A 15896-nucleotide genomic window follows, 5' to 3' on the forward strand; every position below is an offset into this window, starting at 1 on the left:
ACTTGTAATGGAACATCTCTAAACAAGTTCAGTGAACACCAAGAAATCCACAGTTCAGATTTGGCATTTTTGATCCACCTATTTTTATTACAATAATCTTATTTAATTGCTTTTATTGCCTTCAATTTGCTTTCATTTTAGGGAAGTGGGTTTTGACCAGTTTTAATAAATGGGTTTATGAAGTTTGATCTGACTCAAAATGAACATTAAAAACATACTCCACCCGCCCATCCACACAGAATACAAACGGAGCAGGACAAACTTTTTTTTTTTAGATGAAGTATAAGAAATTTAGAATGTTGTTAATTTTACAGCTAGATTAATGATCTGAATTCCTCTACTGATTCCCAGGAGCAGCTCCTATATAAAAAAAACCGTATAAGAAAGATAAAAACGGCTACTCCTCGAACCGTTGCCCACTCGCCCCGCTCTTAGTCGTACTGGCATGACGTCAACCATAGAAATGAAAGGACCTCCCTGCGACGCGGCGCCGTCCCGCCTCATTTCTCGGCTTGGAACATGGCCGCCCTAGCAACGCCGGCGCTTGAGGAATGGACCAGGTACCAACAGGTAATTTCGCCCACCTCTGCTTCGGTACTAAAGCCTTCCTCCCCGGTTGAACAACGGGAGGCCGGGGGATTGTGACTTAGCTGGATATATCGAGCTGAAATCAAACTCTCCACCCTACCTCGTCTTCCCAGTAAATTACGCGACCTGGACGTTAGCTGAGCTACAATTCCTGGAATGCTGGCAGTTATCTTTTGCCGCCTCTGGAAGGCTCCAAATAGGAGAAGTCTTATGCTAGAAGCTCTATAGTTTGATTCACCTGGGCAGTTAGCAGAAATGTCCGGTGTCACAGGCTATGGCCAATTTCTTCCGAGACACGGCATGGCATGGACAAAGAAACCTCGTCCTTTTAAAGGGAGCGGAGGATTCCTAACTGAATCGGATCAGTAGTTGAAGTCCTGTATAGGAGAAAAGGGAGCGGAAGAAGCCCCAGGCATTTGAGCTTGCAGAATCAAAAATCTTTATACAAATCTCTGCAGTGATGAAAACCATGGTTTGTTATGAAAATATGTATTTTTATTATTCTCCTCTTCCTTACCAGTATCCATCTCTTTCCACTTATTACTATAACCACGTTGCTTGTATCTTTCAATTATATTGTTTTTGTTTCCTAGGACGATTTGATAGCTTATTAGTAACCTTGAATATCACTAAGTGTATCTTTTTTTATTCTTGATGAATGTATTTTATTCTCTGTTCATACACTGAGAGCATATACACCAAAGACAAATTCCTTGTGTGTCCAATCACAGTTGGCCAATAAAGAATTCTATTCTATTCTATTCTATTCTATTCTATTCTATTCTATTCTATTCTATTCTATTCTATTCTATTCTATTCTATTCTATTCTATTCTAATTTCTCTTCTCTTCTCTTCTCTTCTCTTCTCTTCTCTTCTCTTCTCTTCTCTTCTCTTCTTGTTATCCCTTCAACCAGTGATCTGAAGCTGAAAGTTTTGCCTCTAAATATTAAATTTAAAGTTCTGTCCAGCATTATCAGATGCTTTTGGTATCTTGTGTTTGTCTATATTTCATTTTTATGTGTGTGATAGATGCTTTCTCGTCCCCACCCCCTTGCAACAGTCAGATAGCAGAAGCAACTTTTTTTTTCCAGACAGTAAAACTGGGATGCTGTGTCAGATTTTCTTCTGAAGGCTGCATTTGCCTCCTGCTCTCAACTGCCAGGGCCCTCTGTCATTTGCTGTTGCTCCAATTCCAGACATTTTGGGAAATATTGCTTTCCAGCTAGGCAAAATGCATATCCAAGGAAACCCAGACACACGGGAAGAGTAATTGGATGTATGATGCATCTGTCTTTTAGATAAATCATGGAACTCTTCGTACTGTTTAATTGTAGAGAAAATATTATTCCTATCTTCCTGTTGTGCAACTGGGTGGAACTCCCTCCCAGTGTATTCCCTGTTTCTGGAAAAAAAGTTTTCTCAATTTTCTGCTGCTTTATTGTCAAATTCAACATTCAAGTATTCAATATCCTTTGCCATAGAATTTTGAAGCTTGTTAAGGTAGTAAAATATCAAAAGAATTTAGCTTTGGAAGTTCCCTGCAGAATTGCATTTACCATGTTATTAAAATGAATAACATTAAGATGAGGTTTGAAGTAGTTTTAGATCTAAATTGTGCTTTCCTGTCTTTATGTTTTAAACACTCTTTAATGAAAATGTACTGCTGTATTTGATTATAATGATTTTTAAAATTGTGTTTTGCATAGAATAGCAGCTGTTTTAGTGCTTCAGATGCTCTTCAACATTTTCAGAGCTGGAAGATCAAAACTGATCAAGTGAAGAAAATTGAATTTATAAGAACAGGCAATAAACTAAAAAATCAGTAAGTTTAAATTCTGTAATGTATAACTTCTCTAAAACAAGACATAGGAATAAAGCAAAAATAAAATATTTTTAAAATGGTCACGTATTGTAAGAAGGAGAAAATGTTTGAAATTTTGTTGATATTTTTATTCAATGTAAGTCGCTATAGCAACCTTTAAGGTAGCTTCTATAGTTTCACAAACATTTATTTTCGTAATTTGTTCTTATGGAGAATAAGGAGAACGGTATCTACTAAAGAGTCCATATATCTGCAAAGAGAGTGGAGTATAGACATGCAGAGTTTTCCATTGATGTACCTATGAACTGAAATAGTCTTCCCTTGGAAATGTGATCAGTTTTATATGCTATTAAAAACTGCTAATTTGCTTATATATTTAAATAATGTATTTGACCACCCATCTCATAGCAACAAATTGTTGGGGTATGGAAGTCTTCAGTCTGTATGTTTTGAGGAGAGGTATGAGTTGATTGAATTTATTACATTTTATTTTTGGTTTGATCTATGAAGCCTTGGACACTTTATCATTTTCAAAGATGTTTGTAAACTGCCTTTGATTGTGGCAGGGATAAATCCAATAATAAATTAATAATTAATTATACTTTTAAGCAGTGGTGGGATTCAATTTTTTTAACAACTGGTTCTGTGGGGGCATGGCTTGGTGATCATGTGACTGGGTGGACGTGGCTATGTGTATAGGGCTACCCAAAGGGCTGAAAACAGTGATTTCTGACAGGTCCTCGCACTTATGACCGGTCCTCGCACTTATGACCGCTCATTATTTATACCCGTTGCAGCATTCTTAACAACCGTCATTTCACAACTGCTTCTCTTCACCATGGTGACAAGATAGGGCATAAAATGTAAAATGTGAGGACAGTCGTAAGCGCGAGGACCAGTCAAAAGTGCAAGGACCAGTCAAAAATAACTTTTTCAGCCCTCTGAGTAGTCTCTATGCACATATGCACATAGGGACTACCCAGAGGGCGGGAAAAAATGATTTCTGACAGATCCTTGCACTTTTGACCGGTCCTCGCACTTATGACCGCTCATTATTTATACCCGTTGCAGCATTCTTAACAACCATGTCACTCATTTCACAACTGCGGTGCTTTATGTGACCAGATGGGCGTGGCCAGGTGGTCATGTGGCATCGCTTCTTTGCCCTAATGACAGTTTGCTGCAATGGTCGTAAGTGTGAAAAATGGTCATAAGTCACTTTTTGCATGCCATTGTAACTGTTGTAAGTCAAGGATTACCTGTATAAAAATACAAAAGCTTCTTTGCTTGCAAAAAGCTGCCCTAAATACCAACCATTAGATTAGAAATATCTGCAAACTGGAGTTACAAATCACGCAGGGTGGCAGAGCACCTTGAGGAATTAAAATAGTTAAAATACAATAATAAGTATCAGCAGCCAACTCTTGCTCATAAAGTGAAACCCTTTAGCAGAGAGGTCATTTAAGCTCTCCAGAATGAAGCAAAGGAACAAACAGAGTATCTGTTGCTTGTTAAACCAATTACCAGAACAAACAGACACAGGAACTAGTCAGATTTCTGAAGCTGCTTCTTTTCAGGAACAGAGATTAACATTTTTCCTTCCAAACAAAGCTGAATAGGGAAAATTATCTCATCACTAAACACAGGATTAAACATCACCAAAAACCAGTTTTAGACCAAATGTCAGAAAGGGTATGTGAACTCAGGTTGAATGTCAATCTTTCTAGCTAGCCAATAAGCCTTGCTGAATGTCATTCATCTTGGTTCCTTGTCATTAAAAGCTTCTGCTTCGTTATTCAGTTATTTCTTCAAAGTGCTGATCATTGCACCCTGGCTGGAAGAACTCCAACACGGGAGTATTTCCTCCCAACAGCTGTGTAAAAAGCTTAAAAAAACCCTTCCCTTTTAAGAAAGTCAAGCAAAAAAAAAAAACCCCACCTCCGAGAAGCTCCGGAACCGGAAGCTTAGGCGTACTGTCAAGAATGTAATAAGGGTTAATGGAGAGGCAGTTTCTGTAAACAGGGCAATAAAGATTATGTTAGGCAACAATTCCTTACAGGATTAACCCTGTAAAGTTGAAAAAAACCAAAGGAGATTTCTTCTAACAACCGGTTCTCCGAATTGCTTAACTACTTAACAACTGGTTCTACCGAACTGGTGCGAACCGGTAGAATTCCACCACTGCTTTTAAGGAACAATATTTTTCATTCTAAATTTAATTTTGAATAATTCTCTCCTTTCTGGAAAATGATATCCTCATGGCTATTGCTTGTTTACATGGCTGTTTTAATTTACATTTTATTTATTTTGAAATTACATTCTCAAATATTTTTATTAGGATTATTCTGTGGATTATTGGATTTATGATGCTTATGTCACAGGCACCTTCTTTATGTGCTATACTTTGGGGATAAAAGGTTTTCTTTCAACTACTTTTTTTAAACTACATCTAATTTGCCTGTAAATGAAGGGGTGTTTTATATCATATAAAAATGATGTGGTTGCAGACTATTTTAAAATTTACTTACTAGTATATTATTAATATACAAATTGGATTTACTGACCATTAAAATACTTATTTAATGTGCTTTGTTTGAATGCTTTGTGTGAAAGAGAGCCTGGTGTGGTCTAATGGTTAAGACACCAGGCTAGAAGGCCTGGAAAAAACCCGGAAAAATTGGGGGGAAAACAGTCCCCCCCCGTTTTTTTCTAAATGGCTTTGGAAAAAAACAGAAAACTGTTTTTTCCCCAATTTTTTCAATTTTTCAATTTTTTTCCCCAGGCGTTCCAATCAGACATGAAAGCCAGTTGGGTGACTGAGCCAATCAGTCTCTCAGCTCACAAGATCAAGTTGTGGCATCAAATCAATCTGATAGTAGCATGTATCCTGTCCCTTGTCATATATGTACTTCAAAAAATCTTGTCCCTTTTCCTAGACTTGTGAAACTTGAAAAGGATAAGAATGTTCTTCTTTTCAATAAGAAGAGTGATTTTAGGATGGAATATTGCATACTGGAAGAACTTGAACACAAATTGACTAAAAACCGGAAAACAGAAAGTAAAATGTTATTTTATATATTTGTATTCATTCATTAACTATTTTGAAAAATACTGAAAATATTGTAAACAACAGATCAGTTTTGAGGTTTTCATAGTGTGCTTCTCTGCGGTTTATATGATGATTAACGGACTTTCAGAATAGTATCTCATTATTTCAGATTAGGAAACCGTCATTGATTGAAACAATGGATTTCCTGTTCGGAGTTATATAATATTAGCGGATAGAGCCAGAATACCTCAAAGTAATTATCTAATAGTGGAATAAGAGTTTTACTTTGCCATGGCCAGATTACCCATTGCCTCTGCAGAGAAAATAGCAGTTTTAGAAGATATCTTACTTTTTCATTCATTGCCAGATCAAGGACCTTCATGTAGAAAGAGACAGCAGGGGCAGGGGTTGTTGGAGTGACATTTGAATAAAGAAAAGTTGACTCACTGAATATAAGATAATGCATTCCTGTTCTGACTTACAAACATTGTTAAGAAATTCTTAATATCTCAAAATTTCTTGCTTCATTTCTTAACGTTTATTTTAAGAATTGTAGAGAGCAGTGTTTTAGGCATTTGTGCATTTTTATGATACTTGAACATGAAGGAATTTAAAGGTATAAGAGGGCAAGATATTAAAGCAACATAATTTTCTAGTGGAAAAATACTAATAAGATGCTATGTGAGCTTGTTTTTTTCATAGAAGCAAAAATACAGCAAAAACTGACTAGAATCCATAGTGCTGTTAAGGGACTTCAGCGACAGCTAAAAGATGTGAAACCAACTCCAGAATGTAAGCAGCTAATAATGTTTTAGTTATACAAGCAAAATCGCTAAAAGTAGTTTGAATAATTGTGCTATAAATTATCTGTATTTTAGCAATAGTACTTTGCAATTTCCTAATTATAAAGTTGAAAAGTTTTTTTATTTCACATTTTGGCTAAATTGAACAGAGTTGCAAGGTAACTTTCAGACTGAATAGTTTTCTGTTCACTTGCTAAGGATCATGTTGAAATTATTATTATCTGTTCACAAAAATGTGAAGTCACAGCTGCCACTTTTTTGGTCTTCATACACATTGAGTGCTTCCCAAGAATTTAGGATATGGTAAGGTATCAGTGTAGTATGTGTGTGGATCCAAGCAGTGTGACCTTTTGCAATTGACTAATGGAAATTTTGGCAATATGCAGATTTTATAAATGCTGCCCAAGATTTTTTGGTGTGGCACCCTGTGTGCTGATAACTACTGGGACAATTATTGCTAGTTTATGCCATAATCTTCCAACTTTGATTTTCATTATTATAGTTCATCACATAGTCAGCCAGATGTTCAGACTGGATTTGGCATTTTTATCCATCTTTGTATACACAACAGTGTAAAATAATATGTGCCAGTTTTTTTAATTGGTATTGGCTTTCATATGCATAAGTATTATTTTTATCTCACTTTTATTTATTTTTTAAATTGCTCAACTCAAGGCAGTGTATATATCTCTTGCCTCCTATTTTCTCCACAACAACCAAATGGGGGTGAACTGGGCTGAGAGAGGGGAACTGCCCCAAAGTCAGTCAGCCAGTTTTCATGTCCAAGGGATACTTAGAACTTAGTTTCCTGGTTTCTAAGCCAGCACCCTAACCACACCAAACTTGCTTTCTTAAACTTATAAAATGCGAAGAACCTCTTAGAAAAAAATTCTAAAGGATGTTGTTGTCACTTTAGACATTTCTGTAGTGAGTATTGTGACTGTATATTAATATCAGAATAGTGCAATTATCCCTTTACCTGTGATCAAATCAAAGTGACTACATACAAAATGGAACAAGACTCCTTCAGCTTGAATTGTTGCATAAAAGAGGGAATAATTTTTGCAAAGGAAGGTTTTATGGGATGCTTCTGCTGATAAAGTTCTCTTTTCTGTCTCACTGTTAAAGATACAAAAAGTTTATTAAATTTTAAAATCTTATTATTCTAGATCAAGATAATTTAATTGTAACTTGATTTTGTTAATTTATTTTCTGATTATGCTTCTGTTCTTGACATGGACATTTTGGGAACTGAATAGCATATTTGCATATATCAAATCTCCTTTCTTTTTTATTATATTTTTACTTTTAAACTGGATTATTTAAGATATACTACCTTTCTATACTTTGTGATATGTTTGAACTTCTCGGTTTTGATATGCAAACATTCTCTCTCTTTTGTAGTTGTTGACAAGCTTAGAGAAATGATGGAAGAAGCTGAAACAGCAATAAGTTCTTTTAAAGAAGAGCAGCGACAAATGTATTCATGTTTTTTTAAATTAAAATATGTATATATTGGGTTTTCTTACCATAAGTTAATTAATAGGAAAATTTAAAATGTTAACCAGGAAACATTCATATAATATTTAAAAAGTTAATAAAAATTAAAGAATACAAAAAGATACAAATCTAACTTTATTAAAACAGTTTTCCAGTAAATTAGCATTTCTGCATAAATAACTCAAAGGCCCTCTAATAGTGTTATAGAAAGCCATTGAAGTAAGTACTACAAATGGTATGTAGAAAGTAAATTCTAAGTTTGCAGACATCATTCTTGGTATTTGATATAAATACTTTAAATGTTCAGTTTATTCTCAAAAACTAAATTTGTTTATGTAATAAAAATATATTTAGTAATATTGTATATATTATAACCCATAAAACAGTAAAGTGCATTTTAAAGATATGAAATATTTTCTTCTTTTACCATCTTTATGGAAGTTAAGGATTAAATTCCCTGTTGGCCACTGTTGTTTTTTTTAATGTTTCAAATCGTAAGCGTTCCATTTAATTGAAATTCAGGACATAAATTAAAGAATAAAATTAAAATATATGGCTGGATTGCAGAATAAAGCAGCATCTTCTTGGCTATTTCCAGAAGTCCACATCAGATATAGGGAGCACTGGAAGATGATATTCTTTTTTCTTCCTCTTCCGTTTTTTGTTTTAATTTCAGGAAAGAAAATTCTCGAGCCAAGTAGGAAGAGAGAAATCAAGGCTAACAATGCCTGTAGGAGGCATTCTCTTTGCCACATAATTATAGTTGCAATTCACATATGGATCTTTCCTTACAACTGTCATTGCTGAGCACCTGGGAAAGAGGATCCCCTTGTTGGCAAACTCATCTCTACTATTCAAACCATTCAAATGGGGTTATGAACTGCTTTTTAGCTGATTGAGCAGTTCATCCAGAAATGTTTGGTTAACATTAATTATTTTTGTTATGAGCTTGTCTGGCGGCCATGACCAAACTACTTTTCTTTTCTATACTTATCTATAATAAGGAAGGGACAATAATTTTGACCAATTTGTGCTATTGCTATAAAAATTGTGTGTGTGTGTAGGGATGTAAAAGAAAAGCCTTTAATGTGTGCTGAAGTGTGCTATCTTATTTTTATCTTTGATTTATATTTCTACTGTATAAAAAAATTGTGAATTTAAAAGTTAATCCAAATGTCTTAATTTTAGATATGTATTTTACTTTGTGTTTAATTAAGACAATACAGTATTTGGCCTTGGTAAGAATAATACTTACATTTTATTATATCTTTATTATTTAAAGTTCTCTGAAGAAAATTTCTGTGGTTTACTACCAGTGTCAGGATTTAAAGATTTGTTCTAAATACATACATTCAAAACCCCACTTGGATTTTCTGAGTGCCATGATGAGCGTATGAGCAGCAAAATGATATCACATCACACAGCTTTTGTATATTTGTTCAGTTTATACATCTTTTTACAAGATGTATGTTGATGAAACTTAGGCACAGAATTAGTCACATTTTTTTATTCTATGTTAAATGATTTATTTTTTTTTTATTTTTTTTTTTAGTTATGATGAACTTCTAAGAGATGAGAATGCTGCTACTAATGAGATCAGTGCCTTAGAAAGAAAAATCGAGATGTGGGCTGTAGGAACTTCAGCTGCAAGAATTTTCAAGCAATGTGTATTTCCTTTACATAAGGAAGTCCAAAATCAGTTTCCTAAAGAGGTCCTTGAGCTTGAAAGATTTCTTCAGCAAACTGGAGGAAGGCAAGGAGGTTGGGATGAATGTGATCATCAAATCTTCCGAAAAATTTGGAGAAAACATAAAGGGAAACCATCGTACATCACTGAAACCCTAGAATACCTCCCTGATAGAACGAAGGAAGACATTCAATCACATGAGAAATGGCATAAAGAATTTCTAATTTTAGAGTCACAGAAAAAGGAGGTGAGATAATTTTGCCAATTCATTTGTCTATAAATTTAATAGTGCGAGTGTATATTAGAACTGATCTATGCAATTATTTTTTTCTTAACCACTAGTTGTTTATTTATGCTAGCATGTAAACGTCTTCCATTTTCATCAATACTTCCTTACCTGGTACCCTCTAGATGTGGTAGAGTGATAAATTCCATACTTCCAATTGTTATGCTAGGAATTGGATTTAGGAAGAATGTTTACATGATGTAGTAAATATAGGTGATAATGTTCAGTGCTTTGGAACATGAGAACATGTTGAAGTATTGTTGTGATAACCAAGAATATTGTACAGGTAGTTCTCAACTTACAGCAATTCGTTTAGTGACTTTTCAAAGTTACAACACCACTGAAAAAAGTAATTTATGATTGTTTTTCACATTTATGACCATTGTAGCACCCTCATGGTCACGTGATCAAATTTTGAATGCTCAGCAACTGGTTCATATTTATGATGGTTGCAGTATTTTGGGATTATGTGATCATCTTTTGTGACCTTCTGACAAGCAAAGTCAATGGGGAAGCCAGATTCACTTAGCAACTGTATTAGTAATTTAACAACTGCAATGATTTACTAAACAACTGTGGCAAGAATGGTCATAAAATAGGGCAAAAGTCACTTAATAATTGTTTCACTTAGCAACAGAAAGTTTGGGCTGAATTGTGGTTGTAACTCAAGGACTACCTATAGATTGTTATAGATTGTTTTTTTGGGGAGTTATATATGGGACTACACCCCTTTGTTCTCTGTCTGTCTCTTTTTATTATTTTTTTTTTTAATTTGATTTATATGCCGCCCTTCTCCAGAGACTCAGGGCGGCTTACAATGCGCTAAGCAATAGCCTTCATTCTTTTGTATATTTATACAAAGTCAGCTTATTGCCCCCACAGCTGGGTCCTCAATTTACCTACCTTAGAAAGGATGGAAGGCTGAGTCAACCTTGAGCCTTGGCGAGATTCGAACCTGCAGTAATTGCAGGTTCTATATCCCTTTTTTAAAAAAATTCTTACAGCCTATAATTCCTCCACCAACAAACATTCACCTAGTTGTTCATTGTTACTCTATTCTCCGGGTTTGGTGATAGTCATACAGACTGGAATTTATTCAACTTTGATCAGAATGTATAATTCTGCATTTAAGACTCATATCTAACAAGGCTATGGAAATCTGTTCCATTGAAAAGTGAAAGCATTCAATAGTCTAACAAAGTATTACCGTAGTTTAGTTATTTCCTAATCATAATAAGGTAGTCCTCGACTTATGACTAATAGTTATAAGACCAGAAAAGCCGTGGTAGATCACCCCAAAATTACTATCCTAGTATATCCTAGTATAGTAATTTGTTTCTCACAGTTGTCAAACAGATTTTTAATATCTCTTCAGAAGCATGAAGTCACCTATGGACCTAATTGTATATCTTAGGTCCTGTTTTCTTTCAGAGGATTAGAAATGGCATGATAAATTTATGAACTATTTTATTCACTTTATCGTAATCCTCTAGGCCATTCAAAAATGGAAGATGAAGAAACAAGAAAAAGGTAAAATCTTAGTCCAGAAAGAGAATCCTGAGGAAGAGCCCTCTGATATTCAACGTGAGCGTGAAGAAGCTCAGAAGCAGAAAACTGAAGAGGAAAGGAAAAAACGATTAGCAGAGCTTGAAGCATGGAAGAAAGACAAAGCACTTGCAACTGCAGCAAAACAGGAAGCTCAGTTAAAAGAGGAAGAAGAGAAGGAGAAAAAAAAGCAGAGGGAACGTCAGCGGCAACTTCAAATGAAGTTACTGTTGGAAGATTATAGTAGAGAGAAAAAGGAACAAGAAGAGCTGCTGAGACTTGAAAAAGAAAAAAGAGAGGAAGCTGAAAGGGAAGAGAAGAAAAGATCTGCAGCAGAAGAAATTGTTAAATTCCAAGAACGAGTGAGTAGTCTTGTTTATCTCTTCCATATTTTTTTCTGGTTTCCCTGTGTTTTCATATGAGAAGGACAATTCTCTTATCAGTGTATGAAGCTTCTTTGTGATGAACATTGAAATTCAATTGATTTGTCTCATCTGGATACAATTGTTTCCATTAAAAATGGCAAATCTTAAGAATTATTTCTAAAAGAATTATTCATCTAGGCCTAACATAATTATCTGATTGGGGTAATCAAGAATTGAAGTGATGAGACAGTAATTATGAAAAACAAATGCATGGAGCAGTTGTCTCCCCAGTATTTCCTTAAAGCAAAAGAAGGATCTTCTATGTTATCAAAGGATATACTATATTAAGTTTGAAAATGTCAGAATAGACTGCAGTTTATTTATCCATAAGAATGGTCTTTGCCAATTCTGAAGTACTCTGGGTAAAATGCAAAATATCACAGAATAACAAAATAGCATATATATCGTAATATCATGATGATATAACAATAAAAACTAATAATCTCACTACTGAGAACAATATACAAGTAATTTCTAAAGGTGTTCTGAAAGAATAATTCTTCATTCTTCTTCAGAAGGCCATAAGGAGAGCAGCGAACCTTCCTTCAGGGAACAAACTATATCAAAGGATATATTACCTTTACCGATTACCTTTGTTTTATTATCTTCAAGGGGATTAGAAACATGTTTCTCAAGTCCTTATATGAAAAATGTAATCCTTTATTTGCTTCACTTTCTAGTTGAATTTCATATTTAGACCTCCTTGTGTTTTTAATCAAATGCCTTGCCTACATCTGAAATTTCTTATTCATTGACCGTGTTTGACTTGTACTTTTAAAAAGAGATTAGCTATAGTCTGTTCATTAATATCACATCCCAGTATTAGCATTAGCAAAGACTATAATGAGGTTATTGTTCATGTTTCATGTGGACTTGAAAAAAATCCAATTTAAAAACCCATTAACCAATATTTGATCTTTATATCTCTCTGCCTGCAAAAAGGTCTCCAAAGCAGGTTTTTGCAACACTCGGATATCCCTGTGTTCTATGAGAATGCAGGGCAGTCATAGGTAGTCCTGTTTAGTGACCATTTAGCTGTTAAAACAACAAACTATTTTTATATATAAGTTTTCTTATTTGTTTATTTATTCAATTTATATGGTAGTCTATCTCAAACAAGAGTGAGAGAGAGAGAGAGAGAGGGAGCAATATTTCATTTATTTTATTCAGGATCTGCATAAACTTGAGCTGAAGTTTCTAGAAAAGCAGGCAAAGGAAGATGAAAAGATTGAAAAAGAAAAAAGATTGTCTAAGCTGAGAAAGAAGGTAAGAATTTAATATGTTATATATCTCAGTCCCAGAAAGAAGGTAAGAATTTAATATGTTATATATCTCAGTCCCATGTACATTTCTCAGAAGTGTACCACTGACTTCAAATAACTCTGGCATTTAAAAATTATCACATATGATATTAGTCTCTTATTGAAATATCATTATATAATATCCTGAAGCTGGAATTTAGTCACCCATATGGAAGCAAGGGGAAAAGTTGTAAATAGGTTAGAATGAAAGAAAATGGAAAAGAAATTGAGTTGAGAGTAATGCAATTAGGTGTGCAAACTGCATGTCATTTTAAAAATAAAATGGGATCTTATCTGCCTTCTCTAGAAATTAAATTTAAATTAAAACTGTAGAGATGATGAATCAACAGTACTTCCTAATGGATTTATTTGGTGTTTCTTCTAAGCGTTTTAGGATTGTTGACCCAGACTTTAGTTTAATGCCTCGTATATACCATATTTTTCGGAGTATAAGACGCACCGGAGTATAAGAAACACCTACCTTTTTTGGTGAGGAAAAGAAGAAAAAGAAATCTCCCTCTGCCTCTGAGCAATTTTGCCTCGTTGCAGCAAACAGCCTTCTTTACTTTCATTTTCGTTTTCAGCATAGCTTGATTAGCACAAGGGGGAAAAAAACCTGCTCCAGCAATTTACCTCTTTGCAGCAAGCAGCAGAGCGCTGCACAAAACAGCTGAGAGCAAATCAGCTGAGAGTCGGGAGGCCAATCCAATCAACTTGTGCTAATTAGACTGTGCTGAAGCTGAAAGGAGCTGTTTTTTTCTTGCTGTTTGCTTGCAAGGAGGTAACTGCTGTGAGGCAGAGGCCAAAGAGTGGGGCCAGTGGATGGGCGGGGCTACATTCGATGTATAAGACGTACCTAAATTTTCACCCCCTTTTAGGGGGGAAAAAGGTGCGTTTTATACTCTGAAAAATACAGTAATTAGTAAGCCCTTTGGAATTCAGTAAAACTACTCTGTGCAAAATTGTTTTCAATTGAACTTTAAATATTAAACAATATGTGAAATGTATATTATTTTTATTAAATTTTAATTATTAGTAATAGCGATGTAAACATAGCATCTAATCACGATCCATAGGCTGAAATGTTGGAGTAATAATCTAAGTGGACTGAAATTTAAATTTTGCATTTCTAGTCGTCTTGGTTCCATCCAGTTTGGTACCACTCTGCAATTACTGTCTGGTCCCATTTGACTTATTTTCTGTTAGTAGTCACCACTCTTTCGATTTGCATCTTTGTTCTAAGTATCCAGCAAGAATCAGATGCATAATAAATTGCTAGATCTGTAATTCAAACAAATAGTATTTTGGGCTCTGCAATAATAAAAATACAGTGCTTATGATTGTTAACTGAAATACCTGTATTTTGCTCTGGGAAGTCTGGGGGGGAGGGTGGGATGAGGGGAAGGGGTGTGGGGGTGGTGGAGGGGAGGGAAAAAGGGTGGGGGGAATATTGGGGGGAAAATCTTTTTTTCTGTAAAACTTTTCAATAAAAAAAATAAAATAAAAATACAGTGCTATGCAAGTTTACTTCTTACTCTTTATTGTTTGATTCATTTGTATTTGCAATTCCTTCAATTACTTTTTCTGTATTTTCACTATTAACAGGTTCACATTAATGTAACTCGGGATCCATGCAGGTTATTCAGACCTACAAAAGTTTGGGAAGAACGAACAAAAGAGATTGGACCTATAGGTACAGGGCCAGTGTTGTACATTCCTCATAGGTGAGAAAATTGAAATATTTTATATGATTAATGTAAATCTTAAATTAAATTACATTTAAATATTTATATGATTAATGTACTTTTATATGATTCGTGTATTTGCAAAATACTAATCTATTTTTACATTGATAGGGCTGTCCCAAGTTGGCGACAGGGATTATAATTGGACATCTGCAAATAATTTATTTGAAGATAATATAACAACATAATGTATTGTTGTTAGTTTGTATTATATATGAGAAATGTTGTACATATACATATAAATGTTATGTTAAATAAAAGTCAAGTATATATTGTTTCATTGTGTAAAGTACTTGCAAAAGCTTTTTTTTTGGTTTGAATTTTTTTTCTCTAGAACCTGGATTTAGCAAGTGACCTCTTTCTGTAAAGCTCAGAAAAAAGTGAATGCATTGCTTTCTCCATACTTTCATGGTTATTTTCAGCCCAAAAATAAACAGAGAAAATTAACAAGTGTTTTTTCTTTGCTTTACTTAGTAGATTGATTACATAATGTATCTCACATTAATTTAAGAGGGTAAGCAGATAATATCTTCAATATTCCTAAAATGGGACAGAAAATAATAAGGTCTTGTTATAGAGAAATGAGTTATTAATCACTATCCTTCAAAACTAATAATTTTTACAAACAAAATTACAGATTTAAAAACCCTAGAAAGAGGCAGAGTATTATTTTCTTTCTGCAGTCTTCCAAAAAATTGAAAATGTTTCAAAGTAAGCTCTATGATTAAGTTGTACAACTTAAACTTTATTTTTAAATTTTAAAAAAAACATAAAAACTAAGGCAGACTAATGAAAAAGCAGAAAAGAGAAAGAAAAGGGGAAAAAGCCAGTCGTGCCAAAAGAGAAAGAAATAGAAACTTCTGATTTCTTTTGCAGCAAATATACTGTCACTACAATTACAAAATTATCTCTTACTCTATGACAAAAGAAATCTCACTCTATTATCCAGTTATTTTTCTAATTATCAAAACCATACATTGTAAGTGCATTGTTTTCATTATATACAACATCTAATAAAGGGTTTCCAGTCACCCATATGTGTAGATATTTTTTTCACTCTAAGCGAAGAAGTTAATTTAGCCATCTATGGAAATGTCATCACCTTCACCAGCCATTTGTCCATTGTGGCTTTATCAAACTTTGG

General features: G+C 34.2%; 1 protein-coding gene across 1 annotated transcript; it reads left to right on the plus strand.

The window, feature by feature from the left end:
- Positions 1-493: 493 nt before the first annotated feature.
- Positions 494-14906, plus strand: CCDC112 (coiled-coil domain containing 112). The gene is made up of 10 exons (XM_070935720.1): positions 494-570; positions 2296-2411; positions 5348-5469; positions 6163-6252; positions 7668-7743; positions 9316-9697; positions 11230-11643; positions 12877-12972; positions 14613-14731; positions 14864-14906. The coding sequence occupies exons 1-10, from the start codon at positions 520-522 to the stop codon at positions 14892-14894; spliced, it is 1497 nt and encodes a 498-aa protein (XP_070791821.1). The 5' UTR covers positions 494-519; the 3' UTR covers positions 14895-14906.
- Positions 14907-15896: the final 990 nt, after the last annotated feature.

This window comes from Pituophis catenifer, unplaced genomic scaffold (assembly GCF_029215685.1).
Source record: "Pituophis catenifer annectens isolate HBS135680 unplaced genomic scaffold, rPitCat1.0.hap2 SCAF_2, whole genome shotgun sequence".
NCBI lineage: Eukaryota > Metazoa > Chordata > Lepidosauria > Squamata > Colubridae > Pituophis > Pituophis catenifer.